At 38.6% G+C, this 18,371-nt stretch overlaps 3 protein-coding genes across 4 annotated transcripts in view; all 3 read left to right on the forward strand.

Moving 5' to 3' along the window:
* The window catches only part of angpt4 (angiopoietin 4), a 49,851-nt gene extending 45,881 nt beyond the window's left edge, over positions 1 to 3,970 (forward strand). The window contains exon 10 of the mRNA XM_084024081.1: positions 169 to 3,970. Coding sequence (XP_083880207.1) covers positions 169 to 329 — 161 coding nt within the window. The 3' untranslated portion in view covers positions 330 to 3,970. The remainder of the gene's footprint in view (positions 1 to 168) is intronic.
* Positions 3,971 to 4,861: 891 nt separating this feature from the next.
* Positions 4,862 to 9,093, forward strand: cox6c (cytochrome c oxidase subunit 6C). The gene is made up of 4 exons (XM_084038091.1): positions 4,862 to 4,974; positions 7,338 to 7,452; positions 8,314 to 8,446; positions 8,960 to 9,093. Exons 2-3 carry the CDS (start codon positions 7,348 to 7,350, stop codon positions 8,437 to 8,439), a joined length of 231 nt encoding a protein of 76 aa, XP_083894217.1. The 5' UTR covers positions 4,862 to 4,974; positions 7,338 to 7,347; the 3' UTR covers positions 8,440 to 8,446; positions 8,960 to 9,093.
* Positions 9,094 to 9,936: 843 nt separating this feature from the next.
* Positions 9,937 to 18,371, forward strand: part of LOC311031664 (serine/threonine-protein kinase 4-like) — a 33,930-nt gene continuing 25,495 nt past the window's right edge. Inside the window, exons 1-5 of one of the 2 annotated variants that reach the window (XM_084038069.1) lie at positions 9,937 to 10,339; positions 15,779 to 15,859; positions 16,585 to 16,713; positions 17,300 to 17,414; positions 17,990 to 18,154. In XM_084038069.1, the coding sequence (XP_083894195.1) occupies positions 10,296 to 10,339; positions 15,779 to 15,859; positions 16,585 to 16,713; positions 17,300 to 17,414; positions 17,990 to 18,154 (534 nt within the window). In that variant the 5' untranslated portion in view covers positions 9,937 to 10,295. Of the gene's footprint in view, positions 10,340 to 15,722; positions 15,860 to 16,584; positions 16,714 to 17,299; positions 17,415 to 17,989; positions 18,155 to 18,371 lie in introns of those variants that run through there. The other variant, XM_084038070.1, reaches the window with a different exon arrangement.

Raw genomic sequence — 18,371 nt, forward strand, 5'->3', positions numbered from 1 at the left:
ATGAAGACATGTTAGTTTGTTAAGCGTGTAATTTTTAAATAAAATTGAGTCTCAGAAAGAGTTGAAATATGAGCAATGAAAAGAGAGGAGAGGTGACAATGACAGTGGAATGAAAAAGAGAGCTAAAGAGAGAGATAATGAGATAAAACATTTCTCTGTCTCCATCAGGTTGGTGGTTTGACGCTTGTGGTTTCTCCAACCTGAACGGTATTTATTACACCGTCGGCCACAACATCAGGAAGCTCAACGGCATCAAGTGGCATCACTTCAGAGGGCCCAGCTACTCCCTACGCTCCACCTCCATGATGGTACGACCGTACGACTTCTAACAGCAACCCTCCACCTCCATGATGGCATGACCCGATGACCCGACAACATCTAAACACCCCTCCATCTCCATGATGAAAACACCCTATGACTTCTTACAATATGCTATGACCAGGCAGCAACCTCCGGTTCTGAAAAGTTAAGCCAAGGCAGAAGTGCCTTAAACTCGCATTCTCTCTGCTGACCATCAGGGGGTGACTCCTCTGGTGGCAAAAAGAAGTCTTATTACCCTAAGATTACCCTACTTTTCACATGATTTATCATCTCAGTAAAGATTGTAAACAAGAGTTTATGGTCTCAATCTCAAGTGTCAAATCTTCCTCTCAATACAGCATGATGTTTAGTACATTTAGTACATTATGGTCCATTTAGAGTCAGATACACCATAAAGCAGGGGATGATTTAGGGCAGGGCTACCTTGTGATTGACAGATCTCTACCACGGCAGTGCTGACTGATGTCACCATGACTACGTCCACTTTTTATATATAGAGTCTATGGGTATGACTTTGAACAACACCCCTCCACCTCTGTTCTGGTTGGTTGTTCAGCGCCATCACCACCACTAAAGGGGACAGAGGAGGCTGATTATCTGACTTATGCACTTCTGTCAGGATTGTTGACAGTTTGAGTAAATATTACAGAAAGCTATTCATACTGAAGTCTGAGGTTTTAATCAACATTTTATACAAGCGAAAGGTGACAGTGATGTTTCAATCTTTGTTGCTTCAGAGGCAGAAAAGAAATGTGGTGAGAAGAGGGTCAGTCTGAGTCAAAGTTTTCTTCCTGAGAAACGCCACAACGATGATTGATGTTTATGGATGTTTGAGAAGTGGACTCATGACCCCTCAAACTGTTAATCAAACAAACGTGTACATAATAAATGAATGGTAGAAGGACTGGCTACTTTGAGACATTATGGTTATAGTTATTGTCCAGTTACAGCTGAATTTTCTTTGATGGATCAGTTGTGGCACTTTGGTACAGGAGGTTGGACATGACAACATTTTAAATCTACAGCCTCCGCTCTATTACTCAACACTGAGGGAAGGAAACAATTAAGGAAGAATGAAAAAAGTTGACACGCTAAAAAAAATACAAAGGTTTAATTTGGTTGTTTTATGTTGGATAGAAAGTCTGGACGAGGAGTAAAGACAGAAATCAATCCAGAGACTTTATGTGAGAAATGTTGCTCAAGTCATCTTCCTAATTCAAACCTTTTGTTTTTCATGGGAGTCACACACACAGACTCTCATGCCATGGGTCACAGGCATGTTTGTTCTTATTTACATCTGAACTGTGGTTTTCTGTCTCAAACACACATACATGTGTATATATCCTGCTATAGCAATAAGACACATCACCAGACACATAACAGAGTTTAATTTTGTAACAGAATACGTTATGGCTCATGTGATTATCGGTTGAGGTTTATGTTATTGATACCACAGAGTAAAACTGGACCGGATGTATGTGTTAGATATTCAGAGAAGTGAGTGAGTGGGTGTCAGTCAGCCTTTATTACAAATGTTTTGTGTAATTTATCAGGAGAAAATTGTGTTTTCTTATTATAGAAAAGAACCTGGAGCGTAGCATTGATATTTGCTGTCTGATCAAGAGTCACAAATAAGGTGGTCCATGTTTGATTTTTATGTTAAAGTGTAAATACATCATGTTAGTGCAGGTGAGCCACCAGTGATCCATCCAATAATCTGTCTTGCATGTTGTTGCATATACAGTACACGATGTAAACACAATAAATATATTCTACATTCATACCCGCTGCTCTGTGAGGCTGCAAATTAACATCAGTATGCTAACTTACTAACATGCACAGCAGGCATAACGTTCACCATCTTAGTTCAGAGTGCATGCTTATGTTTGCTTATTAGCTGTAAACATGAACTCAGCTGAGGTTGATGAAAATATCATATTATATGACCCAAATTATCAGACACATTCAAACATTGACCAAACATTTTCATCCTAAGGGTGACATCATCAGAAAGTTGTTGTAGTATAACTGACGACAGACCCAACAGTGTGATAGGTGTGGTCTCTATCTAAGCTACGATGTCTGTGTGTTGGGTACCAGGATGTAACGTTACTATAACAACAGGTCAGGTCTCTCTGTGTGTTGGGTACCAGGATGTAACGTTACTATAACAACAGGGTGTAACGTTACTTTAACAACAGGTCTCTCTGTGTGTTGGGTACCAGGATGTAACGTTACTATAACAACAGGTCTCTCTGTGTGTTGGGTACCAGGATGTAACGTTATTATAACAACAGGTCTCTCTGTGTGTTGGGTACCAGGATGTAATGTTACTATAACAACAGGTCTCTCTGTGTGTTCAGTACCAGGATGTAACGTTACTATAACAACAGGTCTCTCTGTGTGTTGGGTACCAGGATGTAAAGTTACTATAACAACAGGTCTCTCTGTGTGTTCAGTACCAGGATGTAATGTTACTATAACAACAGGTCTCTCTGTGTGTTGGGTACCAGGATGTAATGTTACTATAACAACAGGTCTCTCTGTGTGTTGGGTACCAGGATGTAACGTTACTATAAGAACAGGTCTCTCTGTGTGTTGGGTACCAGGATGTAACGTTACTATAACAACAGGTCTCTCTGTGTGTTGGGTACCAGGATGTAAAGTTACTATAACAACAGGTCTCTCTGTGTGTTGGGTACCAGGATGTAACGTTACTATAACAACAGGTCTCTCTGTGTGTTGGGTACCAGGATGTAAAGTTACTATAACAACAGGTCTCTCTGTGTGTTGGGTACCAGGATGTAAAGTTACTATAACAACAGGTCTCTCTGTGTGTTCAGTACCAGGATGTAATGTTACTATAACAACAGGTCTCTCTGTGTGTTGGGTACCAGGATGTAAAGTTACTATAACAACAGGTCTCTCTCTCCTTCCTTCTCTTCCCTGGAGAGTCGCTGGAAAAAAACATCAGCTGAGATAACGTTACATTAGTGATGGAACGTAGCTAACGGGATCAAAACATAATTTGTGTCTCAACATTACATTCTTTTTTTTCAAAATGAGAAATGGGAAGGGCCTCTCTATGGACAGAATTCATCCTCTGAGGACACAGTTGTTGAGATGTTTAAGTGGACATGACTAAACAACACAATTATCTGTCAGAAACCATACGTACATACGATGTGAGTGACATACACCTTTAGTCACCTTATTATCGTTTCAGGTGATAAGAAGATTTTTATTTTATTTTATTGGAGTTCAATATTTCTCGCGATGCTAAACGAAGAAGTAAAACAAAACATTTAGATCATCTCTAACGCGCATGATGGTTCAGCTGAAAAGAGCTGCCTGTTTGTTCCCTGAGACATTCTGCTGATACAAGGTTTCCATGTGACAGTAGTGATTGATTATTATCCCTCAACAGCCATTTGTATGTTGAGCCTATAAAACGTTGTCTTTGTGGGAATAAAGGAGTTGATTAAATGCACTTTATGGACCAGAACGTGGTGACGTTTATTTTCTACTTTGCTCTCGTTCTTTCTGTGTTGTTTGTTGTTTTCGGGTTTTATTTACTGAGTATTTGTAGCAAAGCTTGTCCACTCAAATGTAAACAGTCTGCAGGATTTTGTACAATAAAATATTTATAATAAAGCTGTTCTGAGTTGGAACAAAATCATTTTCCCAAAAATGACTTCATGAAGTGTTTTTTTTATGTATCAAAATTGTGTATAAGGGGATGCATCTGTTTTTTTTATTCGTTCATTGGAAGTAAGTGAGTTCTTTGAGTTTATTTTTTATGACAGATGTGATCATTGCTGGAGTTGGCAAAATATCAGAATCAGACACAGTATGAAGGTTTAAGTCGAAATTAGCAACAAAAACAAATAGAATCGTTATCATTTGCAGGTTAATTATTTTTAATTAACAAATGCATTTGCATATGAATGACTAAAAGTTACTAATGCACATTATTAGAAGTTATCGGCTGAAGAGATTGAATAGTTAAATCAGATCATTAAAAAAAAGGAAAATATTATCATCATCATCAAGGAAACTTCTGTTCCAGTTTTCATCATAAAGTGCATTTGCAGTTGATTAAAAACAAAAACAAATAGTGAATTATTTAAAAAGTTGCATGCATAAAAACATTGTGCAACAAGACAACAAGACAGCTGCTTGGTGAGTTAATCGTTGATCTGCCGCCCTCTTCTGGCCAGTCTCTGCTACTACAATACAGTTAGAGTGCTGGGTTGTCTATTTGTGTTTGATATATACATGTATATTATGACATGTGTACGTACATTACTCCGGGCTCCAGCAAACGAACAAAAACATAAATATTGAATGATTCATGTAGTTATGTGGGTATTACAGTATATACAGCGATGCTTGTATAATATATATTGATAGAGATTATATGATGATATTAACATGTTAAATTGTAGTGAGTATTAACTTTGAACTATATAATGTACATACATTAATTTATTGTTTATTTGAATGCAGACTGACCTCACCTGCCCTACACTTCGCTTTTCAAGGGGCATCTTAAGTTTGACCCTCCGTACTTCCTGTAGCGAGTATCTTTTCCGGTAGAGGAACGCAGCTGAACTGAGTTAGCGGTGTCTGTGAAGGTCGTGAGTCCAACTTGTGAGTATTCTTTAAAATTCAACCACGTAACGGTGTTTTTGGATCAAGCTGACAATGTATTCTGCTTATATTAATGCTAATTATTATTCCTGCATTTTCAAACCCGGAATTCTGCCGCTTTCCTCTGGGTAGCAGTTAGCTGTTTCGAGCTAACAGCTAACTGCATCGCGCTAACGTTAGCTCATCGTGCTGCCGACTTAAGCGTCAGCTAAATGCTCACCGAAAACGTGTTACTGGTATTAACTATATTTTATTCTCCACACGTTAGTTTAACTGTGTTGTTGTTGCTTTTAATTAAATAGCTAATAGATTAAAGAAAACGAAGAGCAGAAGCCTTTATTGACATCATGCTACTTTGACCCTAATCGTGCTACAACTGTTAGCATTACAATGTCATTTCTGTTAATATTAGTGTTATAACCGAACTGACTGTCCTTAATAATGCTCGTTTATAAAGTGTTATACCACAGTGTGATAGAGGCGCGTGTTTTTAAGAAGTAACCTTACTCTCATACAGAGAGGTCACTTAAGCTCATTGCTGACATTTCTTGGCAGCGGCGTCTGATGAGATTGCATTTTATGGTCATCGCACGTAGCTTGTCTACATGTCTAGTCCATCAGTCACGTACTCGTACAAACCAGCAGTGTACTTTGTGCTAGTGAGCCATAACTATTAGCACCTTTTGTAAAATATATAAACTAACTTCAATCAAAGCCCTGTCTGCACCCGGAGTGCAGAGGAGACTACCAGACTACCAACACTCCAGTCGGCTGCGATCAGCTGTGGACCCTGGCAGCTGATGAAATCCTCATAACAGAATTTTTTCAACACGTTGTTATACTGTGCATATATAATCAAGTACAATTTTAGATTGATATCGTTTTTGTGTTGGCTGATGCACGACATGGACAAATGCATATACAATACGGACAAACTGAAAACGGCTATGTGATGCCAGAGACATGATGAGTCTGTCACACACTCTGCCTCCTCCATTTCACCAAACAGGCAACATCTTCATCACCTGCATTTGTTGATTGTGTGGAAATAAAACCACTGACAGCTCTGTCACAAACGTTCCATTCCATATCCTCATCCTTTGAAAGCAATCAGTCTGTAAATAAATAAATATTGCAGTGGCCCTTGAAATGTGCAATGCTGCATGATGGACGCACCGTTTCTGTCAGAGTGTGGAAGAATTAGGAGGGAACGGGTGTTCAGGGATCACCTCACCCACAAGCGCCTCAATTTCGGTTTCAGAAAAAAATCCATGTCATAATCTTCCACTTGGTAGTTGCAATGATTGACCTTAAAGAACCATTGATCATCAGTCTATGCGTACACGCACGTGTAGTGCCATGCAGTGACCATATAAGGCTGATGTATGCATGCACATTCCAAAGTTGATTTGGGATTTATAATATCCAGAGACAAGTTCAACTTTCAACTGTAAAATGTCCCCCCAGTTTCTCTTAGTCACAATTAACAAATGGCGGCCTCGTGCGAGACAATACAGGCTTTCTATCTTCTTCTGAGCAATGCTGTGAGCTTGTTAAATCCACCGGTGGCGTGTCGCCCACGTAGCACGTCTTCACGTCACTGCGGTTCGCCGATGTGCCTCGTTTCACCTCTGTTGCGACTCTGTGAAGACCTCCGTTGTTGTCTCAGAGTCGTGACATTCTGTCACCAATTTTCTCTCCCAGTTGCGTTTACAATGACGACGTGCGGAAACAATTTGTGATACTCCAGCAATAAAAAGGGGCTGTAGAAAATATTGGTCTGACTGCATCTTTAAGCTTCAAGCTAAATTTTTGTCTTTATTTTTTTAGAGGTGTGAATCTTTGGCTTCACTTCAAATAACGACTCAGTAGTTGGCAATTCGATTCAAGGACAATTGTTTTTTTGTAAACCATGATTCGATACAGTAACTTTTAACCAAAATTCTATATCCATAAAATAAACATGCAATAATGTGAGTGAGACTATCTGTATTCTTCTGAAAGGTGAAAAAATAAACAGACCACAGAATTACTTATTAAACATATTTATTCTATAAAAAAGAGGTCCTGTATAATATTTTATGCTAAATACAAAAAATGTAATTAAACATTGCAGTTATTTTGAACATTTTTCAATAGGCTACATGCTGGCAGGGCAGAGAGTGTCTTAAACGTATATTAAAACATCATAATTAAGAATTGCAATTCATAAGATTTAGCGCATTTATATTGATTATTGGTGAAGCCAAAACGATTCATTCTATTAATTTTAGCAGATCGATTTAGTTGAATCATAGGACTGACAATCGATTCATCGATTGCATTGCATGAATCGTTACACTACTAATTATTTTTCCCTGCAGGAGATTCATCATGTCTCTGCCTAAGCCTGTGATGAGGGGGCTGCTGGGAAAGCGCCTGAGGTTCCACCTGCCCATTGCTTTCACTCTGTCGCTTGTCGCTGCAATCGCTTTCAAGGTGAGAGTGAGACGCAGAAGCTACTAAATATGACACCATCACATCTTGACCAGCTTACACTGCTTTTCAAAAGTATTGGATCGCCTTCCACAAAGCTGGACTGTGTCCAGTCAGATGTCTGAGAGGACGACTCTACATGTCTGAATGGTCTTTTAGAAAGTCCTCTTTACTAATAGCTGTTTAGTTTTGTCAAGCAGCAACCTCCAGTCATGTAAAGTGAAGCCATGGCTAAAGTGCCTTAAACGTGCATTGTCAGATCCACTCATGGCCTCTCCTCGGTCCAAATATGGTCACTTCCTTCATTGGTTGCAAACATTCCAAAATGGCAGCGTTCCATGCTGAACTCGAGTAGTCCACAAACCAATGGGTGTCATCACGATGACTACGTCCACTTCCTATATACAGTCTTGCACATGGAGCTGTCCGATACTTCAGTTGAATTAGAATAGAAGAAAAAAACTGGAAGCTTTAAACAGGAGCAGCTTCCTCTTACAGTGTCAACAGTGTTTCACAATAAAGTAGCCTAGAGCCTGCTGGAATTAACTTTAGAAAAGCTCTTATTCAGACTTCCCATAGAAATGGAAGATTAGTCTTGGGTTAGGGTTAGCACTATGAGTATCAGCTGAACATACTTTTTTTTATGTTATAATATTTATTATTAAAGGAAAGAAGAAGCCTTCAGGAGGTATTCAGCATAGAATATGTTAATGTAATTCAATCTAGTCCAGTAGAGTTGATTCAACTGATTCATAATTTTCAAGGGAAGAATTTGAAGCTTAATTCTAACGTTTTCTCACGATCTCTTTTTTTAACTTTTGATTTAAATTAGGAATAAACTGTCATGTGTTTTGTTTCCTTCAGTACGGCGTGACGGAGCCCAGGAAACAGGCCTACGCTGACTTCTACAAGCAGTACGACGCCGTCAAAGAGTTCAACGGCATGAAGGAAGCGGGCGTCTTTGAGAGTGTGCAGCCCTCTGGGGAGTAAAACCACTGTAAGTCGTTTAAAAGGGAAGATCAAAATAACAACTGTGAAGTCTCTGTTACGTCACTGCAGTTGTGCATGCATTGTGGAGGCAGAAAACGGTTAACACATGATATCTTGGGAAATCAAAATGACTGTGAGAACGGCTCAGCAAACTCACCACATTGATAATTAATGTAAGACGGCCTGCCCTTTATGATTTTGGCACTCGCAATACTTACTGATTTATCTTGCTGCTACTAACCACATCACACCACCATCACTTTTACCTGCTTTTTTTAATTGCTCTTGCACTTCTTTTTTACTCCTGTATATATTTTTTCTTCTCTTTCTGCATTTATTTCTATTTTAGTGCTGCTGCAACAACCCCATTCCCTTTTAATGAAGGCTAATCTTATATTAGACTTCAGATTAAACATTAAGAACCATTAGAAGTAGAGACAGTGTGATATCCAGCGTAGACCATGTTGTCAACACTGACCGATCCTTCTGTATCTCATCGTCTTTTGTTTTCTTCCTCTAGCGTCCTCCTCGTCACTCATTCCTGGTCTGAGGATGAACTTCCTGCTCGTCCTCTTGGATGTTATTTACTGATTTGGATGTGAACATCGCTGTGCTGTTTTGTTCCTCTAAATAAAATATTCTGTTAATGTTGAAGCTCTTCTGTCTTTGTCTTGAGATCTAGAAAAAGACATTCCCAGCCTCGGTACTGTAGTACATTACAATTAACAGAGGTACATTTCCATACAATGTGGTGTAATCCAATACTAGTGTCAACTGATTGTATACTATTAGTCTACTTTGGAATAAGAGTTAAAAATCAGACATTTCTCTTTACTCTTAAAACTGAAAACGGTTTTGTGTTGAGGAGTAAAAGTACAGCTGTGCAGTACTGGCAATACTCAAAAGTACTGCAGTATACAGTAGGTACTATATATTGAAGTTTACATTTATTTATTTTAATAATGATTTTGATGTTTTAATTTAACATTAAATCTTGAAAAGATAATTTTGTAATCATATTTTTCTATTAAACACTGATACATGTTATACAATATCATAGGCAGGTATCAAAGCTATACCAAAGATTAATCTTCAAACAAGTGTAAAAGAAATGTGTCTGTAGTCTTGTTGCTAAAGTGTAGAGATGGAGAAGAAATGTCCCCTCTACTTCTGTGGTTAATTTACTAATATATTATAATACAATGCTTTGTCTTGAATACTTAGTATACAAGAAAAAAGTGCTTATAATTGCTTGCAGTATATTGTATACTAATATTGGATGTAACACAAACTATAACCTTAGAAAACACTGACAATTGCAGGGTATTTCTACACGTGTTAATAATTTTACTTAAGTACTTCTTCCACCACTGATTCCTATTTCTGTGCATCACTTCTCCAGTGTTAATATTGGCGCCCCCTGTCGTCGATGCCCGGTACTGCTACCTTTGTCTGGACCGCCTTCCTGCCTTCTCTCTCTTATCACTTCCTGGTGATTTCAAGCGGCTGCCGAGCGGTTTGTCAAACAAGTCCAAAGTTGTGGAGACACGGGGTGAGGATGAACTCAAAGACGAGGAGACGGCAACGGCGTGGCGTGTACGCTGTGTGAACCCCGTCTTACAAAATGATGAACACGTTAGTTTTAGCGGCTAACTGGCGGCAATAGCGAGGGCGCTGCGGTAACACAGGACGGGCTAGCTGCTCCGCTAGCTTCTGCTAGCCGCGTAGCGAGCAGACGGCGGTCTGTTAGGACTGTAGTTAGCTTAGCATCGAGTGTCTCAGTTTGAAACTAGCTAACGCCAAGTTGCTACTACAGATACGACTGAGAGGACTCCGAGTGTCCACAAGAGGACAACATGGAGAACAAGGACAAAGTACAGATGAGAAATCACCCTCGCAGGTAATGTTATGCTAATATTGAAAACATGTTCATTATTCATTGTTTGAATCTGTCTAGTCTGATGTCAAGTTAGCCGGGACGAAAGTGCCCGATACCCGGTCAACTTAACGAAGCCTGGAAGTACCTGAGATAATCAACGACGCAATGAAACCGAGTACTTTTAATACTGTACTCAAGTACTTGTACTTTACCTGAGTATATCCATTCATGCTACTTTCTGCTTCTACTCCACTACATCTCAGAGGTAGCATTGTGCTTTTAGGTATAACCTATAAAGGTATAACTTTATTGTAACTCTACGAATACAGCGAAATGACACCGGTATATGACAGTTTTAGTTACTTAGCAGATTATATTTACCAAAATATTAGCTAATCAATTACAATGCATTATTATAGGTTAAGCTACCCAGCAGCATGTACAATAGTTAAATGAGCTCAACCTGTACCAGCTGCAACATTAAAGCGATTTATAAATTAAGCTATCAATAATTATTCAGTCTAATTTATAGGATTTTGAAATCTGCTATTCTGTACAAACTTTGGTATTTTAAGTATATCCATGCTGATATTTTTGTACTTTTACCCAAGTAATATTTTGAATGGAAGACAGAGTATATTTACACTGCAGTACTTTTACTGAAGTAAATGATCTTTTCCCACCACTGAATATTATAGCAGAAATATAAGAAAGTAAACAGGTAGGCTAATGAGAAATGAAAGTAATCAAACTTTAAACATCTTAACAACTTTATTTTGAGTGGTCCTTAACTTTTACTCACACCTCGTTACAATGAATTGAATTTCAATACTTCGTGAAGGTTAGGAGGATCAGAAAACCCCTGAGAAAAATCCCTGAGTTTGCTCACTATTACAGAGCCGCTGATCCGGTTTAATGCTTTGACTCTGCTTGCTAATCTTGATTTTAGCTGCTTTAATCTCTGATGAGATTAAAACAGACTCCTCTTAGTGTGGTCATTCATGTTCCTCAGGTGTGGTTTGGGTTTTTGACTGCCAGGTGGGTTTCCGTGGCGACAAGCGTGTGAGGCATCAGAGACCACAGCAGTTTTGTATCTGAATAATTAGGCCACAGGAAACACTTCAGATACTTCAGTCAAAACGCAGGAAACAGCTGACTCGAATCAGATGTAGTAAACACAATGTATGTGAGATTTTATTTACATTTACATTTAGTTCATTTAGCAGACGCTTTTGTCCAAAGCGACTTACAGTAAGTACATTTGTCAAAAGGAAGAAACAAAGAAACCACAACGTATCATTGCCGATAAAGTAAGAGCTAAAAATAGAACAAGTGTTAGGTCCTCGTCTGAGTAAAGTAGTAGCTGTTCAGCAAACATACCTTAAGAACAACAGTGCTATGATCAAAGGGCTATAGGTAAGAACATAGAAGTGAGGGGGGGGGCGGTGTTAGTGGGTCATGCTATGCAGAGTCGAGGTGAAGTCTGAACACGTGAGTCTTGAGCCTTTTTGAGCCATTTTATCATCTCTGCAGTGGTCAGTTTTTATGTTACAAATGCCCTAAATGTAAACGTTACTCAGTGTGTGCACCTCATCTCCCTGTGTTTTTATTTGATATACAAAGGTCACATCCCTTTCTTTGAACCACCATTGGATCTTATTTTGGACATAATATGTACAGAACTAAACTGCAGGAGAGAAAAAATATTACATCATAAAAGTCGGCACACTGAGATTTTCTCGACAAACATTGTAGCCTTTCTTTAGTCACCTGATTAGTGCAGGGCAATAGTTTAAATACCCCGTATAGTGACTTTAAAATAATGTCTGGTTTGTTTAAATGTGTTCATCCATAAGGTTTTTTTTGCCAATAATCCTTAATCCATCAACTGATCAATCCATTGTCAGATCATTTATTGGCAACTATTTATTGACTTATTATTAAGTGTTTCAGTCATATTTTTCTCTGATGTGAAGATCTGCTGCTTTTCATGATATCTGATCCTAAACTTGATATTCATGTCCATCTTGATTTATATATTATAGTTAATGTTGGTTTTAGTTTATGAACTTGTTTTTTTAGCTCAGTTTGGTCGTTATGTGTTTGGCAGCAGGAACTGAAGAGTTCCTATTCTGTCGGGTTATCAGGCGGATGTCAGAAAAACACTGTCACTTGTTATCACGTCCACTCACTCATCCACTGTTTCCTCATTAATAAGTGGAGTTTTTAGTTTAGTACATATGCTGAGGAAAGAAATATTCAGTTTAATCTTTTCTTTAAATTGTTTGGTGGTGTGTTAGGTGAGAGCAACAGCAGTAATTCTGAGTGACTGCAGGCTTTTGTTTAACCTAATTTATGACACATTTATGTAATTGATTAAAAAAAATATTTTGGTTGCGGCGTACATGACCCATTTTGACTGTTTTAAGAAAAGACTTAACGACTCAGTGAGGGTTAAAGTTTAAAGAAGGTTGCCTTTATTTTAAGTTGTAAAAGATCCAAGTTGGAAGGACCGCGTTAGAAGCAGCAGTTAGCCCTGAATGTAGACTCGGATCATAACTTTATATTTAGTAATGTAAACATTTGGTGTCTCCAGTATTTGGGGCCACAGCAGACATACACATGTTTATAGAAGTCCACTTGAAATGCAGATTATGGGCTGCAATGGTAGATTAGCATCTCAATGCCCAGCTCTCTTTCTTCTGTGGTTTGTGGCCTGAATCCGTATAGTTTGAAATCCGACCGCTCCGGGCCGACTACAAATTCTGAAACCACAGACAAGTCTGTTATCCACCGAGTAACTTGACAAACACATTGGTTGCCGTTTACTGCTAGTTGTTTCAGCTTGTACCATCTATGACGAATGAACTACTCATTAAGTGTTTTATTATTAAGTATTAGACTTATTTGATTCATTGAACGGTACAATGGAATGGAACAAGCATCACATTAACGAGGGGGGAAAGACAGATACATACAACTCCATGTGTTTTTAGTTTACAGTAAATCTGTTCAACAAAGCTGGTGTATATCAAAATTTGTTCAAACATATTCTTTCACCATCCTCTCAGAACCAAAGCAATATAAATGTGGGCCGCAAAAAAAATATTTTTTTATGTTATCATTGGTTTAAATATTTCCAAGTAACCTTAAACATAAGTCATTTTCATATTAAGTTATTCCACTCTCTCTTGGGATACATTATATACTGTATGAAAGCACCAATAGATAAACACTCATGTCTTTATAATAATGAACAGAAACTAGACTGAGAGATTTGAGCAGCAGTTTGTAGACTTAATTTGGATTCTTCTGTCTCCCCAAGAACGATTTATCACAAGTTTTTATCTAGGACACGCTTGGATCTATTTTTGTTTGTATACCCAGACTATTTTTATCTTGTCGTGACTAATCAAACACCTGGAGGAGTTTTGTAGTTCTGCAGGAGAGAGCAAAGGTGAACAGCTGCACCCAAAATGAGGATGAATTAAACCTTCTGCCTTGGTTTGATTTATCCAGTTGGCACATCCTGACTGTCGAAAACAGGAAAAGCTGTGATAAATACTTTCTAAACTTGGCTGAACTTGTTGTTGGGCTAAATTCTGTCATCCTGTCTTATTATGGCTGAACTGAGCAGTTCAATAGTTCAGTTCATATTTTGCATATTCATGTGTTTGTGTTTGAAGCAGATAAAGATCAGGAAACACCAATATCACCAGCATTATAGTATCAGTAGAATTAGGTTCAGTGGTGGCTGCGTTGGATTGTGTCTGACTCGTGTGATCCAAACATTTCAGGATTTTTCACCTTCTTTTTTGTAAATGTTTAAGTTAAATGGTCAATTTGATGCATTTTGAGAGCTAAATTTAGAGGCTAGATCTATAAAGAGTTTTATACTTGAGTAAGTAATAGGGGTGTGCATCTTCGATTCAATTAACGATTCAGTAGTTGGCGATTCGAATCAAGGAATATTTTTTTTTTTGGAATGATTCGATTCTGTAAACCACGATTTGATTCAGTAACTTTTAACCAAAATTCTGTATCCATGAAATAAACATGCAATAATGCGATTGAGACCATCTGTATTCTTCTGAAAGGTGAAAAAATAAACAGACCACAGAATTACTTATTTAACATATTTATTCCATAAAAAAGTAGTCCTGCATAATATTTTATGCTGAATACAAAAAATTTAATTAAACATTGCTCAGTTATTTTGAAAATGTTTCAATAGACTACATGCTGGCAGGGGAGAGAGTGTCTTAAAGGTCTTAAAACATTAATCATAATTAAGAATTACGATTTAATGCATTTATATCGATTATTGGTGAAGCCAAAACGATTCATTCTATTTATTTATTTTAGCAGATCGATTTAGCTGAATCGTAGGACTGGCAGTCGATTCATCGATTAATCACATGAATCGTTACACTACTACTAAGTAATGTATTCATAAACTCACTGGTTGCATAGATATGATGCATGGTTAACGGGACGGCTCCGTGTTTCAGACGGGTCAGGTGGGTTTAGGCCCCTCCCACTCGGGACAGTCTGTGGGAGCCCCGTTCCTCCCTTTAGGGAGAGAGGGTGAAGCGAGTACTAAGGAAGTGACGAGGTCAAGGCGAGAGCTGCTGTTAAGCTCATGGCTTGGATCCAAGAGCCCCTTTCAACGCGGGTCTTTCCAAGACCACCTAACATAGCCAATCTATTGGACATCATCATTGGGGAGAGGCTCCTCCCACACAGTATAAATAAATAGTTATAGATCATGAAACTTTGGCAGGCCCACCCAGACTGTAGCTCATTAAACACTAATACTGGATCTGATAAATCACATTATCCAAATTGATGATATTGTTAGAGGATTTTTTCCCCTGACGTTTTTAATGACATAATAAAAAACAATAAAATAAAACATACATTCAAAGCGTTATTCAGAAATACAATAGATATTCTGTGCAGCCTTACTTTGTTTGGACCATGGAACTATGAGTAAAAATGATATGGATGTATAAATTGCTCAAATAAGATGAGAAAAATGTTTTTATTGACTGCTTCTGAGAGGTGTCTCTGAAATAGAGCTGACACTGTTAGTCTCCTGATCAATAAGTAATTTCAGCTGATACATTTGTTGACAGAAAACTGCAAAATATTCTGATAATTGGTTGCTGATAATTAGACCATTTTTAAATAAAATAATCCTTAGTCATATCTGTGTAGTCCATTCAAACTGAAAGACACCTGTTGAATCTGAAAGTGAAAGCAGTCAAACACAAATACAAGAAATTGATCAACTGTCATTTATGAAGCAAAAGTTAGCTGCTTTTCTGATCATTGCAAACTGATCATCTTTTTCTATTTTAATTGTTAAGTGGACAGACTATTTTCTGGCTTTCAAGAACTACAAATCAGTTAATCGATGACGAAAATAATGGAACATGTTTGTCTCTGCCCCTCCAGACAGCTGAAGAAGCTGAGCGAGGAAAACCTCACCAAGCAGCCAGAGCAAGTGTTCGACGTCCTGGAGAAGCTGGGTGAAGGGTGAGTCACTTTACTGTCACTCGATGGACGTCCAGCTGCATGTTTTGTTTTCGTCGCCTCTCTCCGTCTCATTTCTTCTCTTCCTCGTCGGCCCTTCAGCTCCTCCCTTCTCTGCTGCTCATCGACATAAACTTTGCCTCTTCATATCCTGTTTCTCAACGCGCTTCCCGTTCAGAGCGACTGATTGACGCTGTGGCTGATGCTGACATTCTTCAACAGCTAGCACGACTTCATGCAACTCGTTCTCTGAGCAACTTCAGAGTGTCGAGTCTTTAACTGGGACTCTTTAACTGCGTTCTATTTGGCTGGTGAGAACAAACTGTGTGAAAGTAAACAGAGCAGCTACAGAAGAGGACTCCAGGGACAGATGTTGACGACAGTTCCTTGGATTAAATCACCTAGCATAACACACAGTAGCATCACAAAACAAACTGATTCAGTTTGTCTTTTTGTTAAAAAAGTAAATTATGAGACAAAGATAAGACAAATCTGGAAAAGTAGTTTTTGAATGGATGGGATGTTATGTATGTACAGAATAAACAGCTGGAGGTATGATGTAACAGTGTGTACACTATAAGCCAGATATATACAGCATAGGCAGTAATATAGATTTAAATATGATTTGATTCGTGCTGCTTTTAACAGTATGCAGATTTGTTTATTCAATGTAACTTTAGTTGCTAATCAGGAAAATGTGAGACCTCTGTCTCTGTGTGCCTCTGCAGGTCATATGGCTGTGTGTTTAAAGCCCATTATAAAGAGACGGGGGAGATCGTAGCCATCAAACAAGTTCCTGTGGAGTCTGACCTTCAGGAGATCATCAAGGAGATCTCCATCATGCAGCAGTGTAACAGGTACCCGTTGGTTTATGTGGAAACACATATGATCATTGTGACAAAAATCTTTCCAGTCGGTGTGGTCAGAGTCCTCCCACTCAAGTTCTACAGAGATGGGCTGCCTCCATTGGAACGTAGATCCCCATGAGAGATCATCATCACAATGGCAGAGATGTATTTACAAAGTATCCGTTTTCTTCTGGCTGGCAGTTTACTTTAAAATCAGCCTAATGTGATAATAGCCATGTGTATGTCTATGCCAGCAGCTTTACTGATGTTTACACTCTCTTGATATGGTCACACTGGACAGGGACCTGAAGCCATCATCTCTGCTCTCATTTAAGTCACCAGACTCCATTAACAAAAATTGTGTGACTTCCAAACTAATGTGGACAAATGAAAAATAGCATTTTGATGCCTAAACCTATTTTAATGTTAGAATGCATAAGGAGCTGCACTGGGAAGCTCCAGAATGATGTTAAAACAAAAACTAATGGCGCCACCCTTTAAGTAGCAGCACACTCTTTGAATTTTACACTCACTGTACAGTCTTGTCCAGTATGACAGACCTGTGTATCATGCTGTGTTTCATGTCTCTGTTCAGTCCTCATGTGGTGCGTTACTACGGCAGCTACTTCAAAAACAGTGAGCTGTGGATCGTTATGGAATACTGTGGAGCTGGATCAGTTATTGATATCATCAGAATACGCAACAAGACGGTAAAGTCATACACACACACACACACACACACACACACACAAATCGTTTATAAAGAGTGTTGGTGTGTAAGTAAGGCTAATGTTGTGGCGCACCAAAGCTTCACCAGTTGGACCATGGGATCAATTGTCCTGTCTTAGTTCATAAAATCATCCAGAGGTGCTCAATGAACTTCTCCAAGCTGTATCCACTGCATCTAACGAGACACATGTCAGCTTGTTTACCACAGCTGGATGAACCAAAATGAACTGTTGAGCTGTGATTTAATTGTAATTGACGGATAAAAAGGATGCTGAAATGACAACATAATTATAGTGATTTGTCTGCAGGACCACAAGCAAACAACTTTTTAAAATGTTTTCTGAATGGCAATGATGTGTGCTAGGCTATGCTAACATTGCTAACAGCTGCTTCATCGACACTTTATCGTTGTTGAGACATAAATAAGGCAGCAACGTTGTTTTTTCCATAGAATGTGATTGTGTCTGCGTGGACAAAGAGGGAGGCAGACGCTCTGCTGCGACATATTGCCGATGCGTTGATACTTCCGTCATTTCTGTGTGTATGTGTGTTGTAGATAACGGAGGAGGAGATCGCCACCATCTTGCAGTCCACTCTGAAGGGTCTAGAGTATCTTCACTTCATGAGAAAAATCCACAGAGACATCAAAGCAGGAAACATCCTGCTGAACGCAGAGGGTCAGGCCAAGCTCGCCGACTTCGGAGTTGCTGGACAGCTCACAGTGAGGAAGAATTTCAAATCAAACTAATACAATTATATGTAAACATACTGTATGTTTTATTAAAATATATCTGCCTCCTAACATGTCAACAGAATAAACAACAGAACAACATCTGTACCTTTTAGCAAACACATAACTAGAACTAATTCAAGCAGGAATCTTAACGAATAAGATTGCGATGGTTGATTTGTTTTGGATTTTGAACTTTGGACAAATG

This window comes from Eutrigla gurnardus, assembly GCF_963514095.1.
Source record: "Eutrigla gurnardus genome assembly, chromosome: 2".
In the NCBI taxonomy this organism is placed as follows: Eukaryota; Metazoa; Chordata; class Actinopteri; order Perciformes; family Triglidae; genus Eutrigla; species Eutrigla gurnardus.